This window comes from Lottia gigantea (assembly GCF_000327385.1).
Source record: "Lottia gigantea unplaced genomic scaffold LOTGIsca_571, whole genome shotgun sequence".
Lineage (NCBI taxonomy): Eukaryota > Metazoa > Mollusca > Gastropoda > Lottiidae > Lottia > Lottia gigantea.
This window is the reverse complement of record NW_008709948.1, coordinates 18,400-20,092: the sequence shown is the minus strand read 5'-3', so window position 1 is coordinate 20,092 and position 1,693 is coordinate 18,400. Positions and strand designations below refer to the sequence as shown.

Sequence of the window (1,693 nt, the reverse complement as noted above, 5' to 3'; positions counted from 1 at the left end):
GCGACCCTTTCGACCCAATGTTGCATATTTGCAACGTTGCAAATTTTTTTTAGTTTGGTCAAAATTCAGATTTTTTTGTTCATTGTGGTTACAAAACATTACAAATGAGACATAACAAAACCCAAAGAATTTTTTCCTCAAGTATTTCTATGTCTGGGTCTCCCAGGGTTAAAAACTAGAGTGATGTCTTTATGCCAGAGTGATGACCTCTAAGCACCAGAGTGATGACGATTATGGACTAACCGGATCAACTCTGAAATGGTTTTCGTCATATCTTACTGATCGCTTTCAATATGTTGAGATTAACAACGCTTCGTCAAAACACCAGCAATTATCCTGTGGTGTACCCAAAGGATCAGTTTTAGGACCCATAATATTCACTATGTATACCAAATCTTTGGGCAACCTTATAAAACAGCATAACCTACAGCACCATTTCTATGCCGATGATACCCAAGTAATTGACAGTTTTAGTCTGAATCCTACGAGTCAACAACTTACAATCTGTAATTTGGAGCGTTGTCTGAGTAACATTAAAAATTGGATGTCAGCCAATACGTTGAAGTTGAATGACGATAAAACCGAACTTCTGGGTCCTGCCCAGAAACTAGATGTCTGCAACTTAAAGACTCTCAGGATGGGTAGTTCAAATATTCCTGTATCGACAGTTGTAAAAAACCTAGGTGTACTGATTGATTCAGGTCACAGTTTCAATGACCACATCAATAACATTTGTAAGATTTGCCACTTCCATCTGCGAATGATCAGGTCAATTCGTCATCTCATAACACAAGATGCTGCTGTTTGCTTAGCTCGATCATTTGTGCTATCCAGAATTGACTACTGCAATGCAGTACTTACTGGTATTACAGAAGAACAGATTTCTAAGCTACAGATGATCCAAAATCGGGCCGCCCGAATTGTTACTAAAACCAAATCAAGATCACACATTACTCCTGTTTTAAATGATCTACACTGGCTTCGTGTTCGTGAAAGGATCAATTTCAAAATTTTATCGCTGACGTATAAGACCGTCAACAAAACTTCCCCATGCTATCTTCAAAATCTACTCTCATTATACAAGCCTAAACGTTCATTAATATCTGAAGGCAAAATATTACTTGAGGTTCCTTCATACAACCTGACAAAAATTGGCTCCAGAACGTTTCAATACAGTGCATCAGTAATTTGGAATAAATTACCAAAATCAATTCGACAATGTGAATCTGTGTCTGCATTTAAATGTAAAGTGAAAACTTGGTTGTTTAGTTACTATCATTAACTCACCAATGGGGTCACTGGAGTGCGCCTTGAGAAATTCCACGAGGATTTAATTGCTGCGCAATATAAATATCGTCATTATTATTTTTATTATGACCTGTATACAAGAGATTGATGCCCCCTATACACGAGTGATGCCTCCTATACATGGGTTATGCTCCCTATACATGGGTATATATGCCAAAGATCCTAGACAGTTTAAATTAGGTTTCATGTGTTTTCCAAGTCCCTGGGGTCAAATTAGCGCCCAATCCACCCGGTGCAGACTAAGGCTTCCTTTTCTATCTTTTCATTTGTATCTACGTCTGCCTCAAGAGTGTATAGAGAATCTCGTTTACTCTTAATCAGAGGTGATCAGTAATGTACTATAGAACGATGATTACCTATCATTGAACGTGTCTTCAGGAGGGAA

At 38.0% G+C, this 1,693-nt stretch overlaps 1 protein-coding gene across 1 annotated transcript; it reads left to right on the top strand.

Annotated features, from left to right (window-relative positions):
• Positions 1-202: 202 nt before the first annotated feature.
• On the top strand, positions 203-388 carry LOTGIDRAFT_145969 (hypothetical protein; the record flags this gene model as incomplete). The annotated part of the gene is made up of 1 exon (XM_009063421.1): positions 203-388. A coding segment is annotated over one exon (186 nt), but the record flags the coding sequence as incomplete, so codon positions are not given.
• Positions 389-1,693: the final 1,305 nt, after the last annotated feature.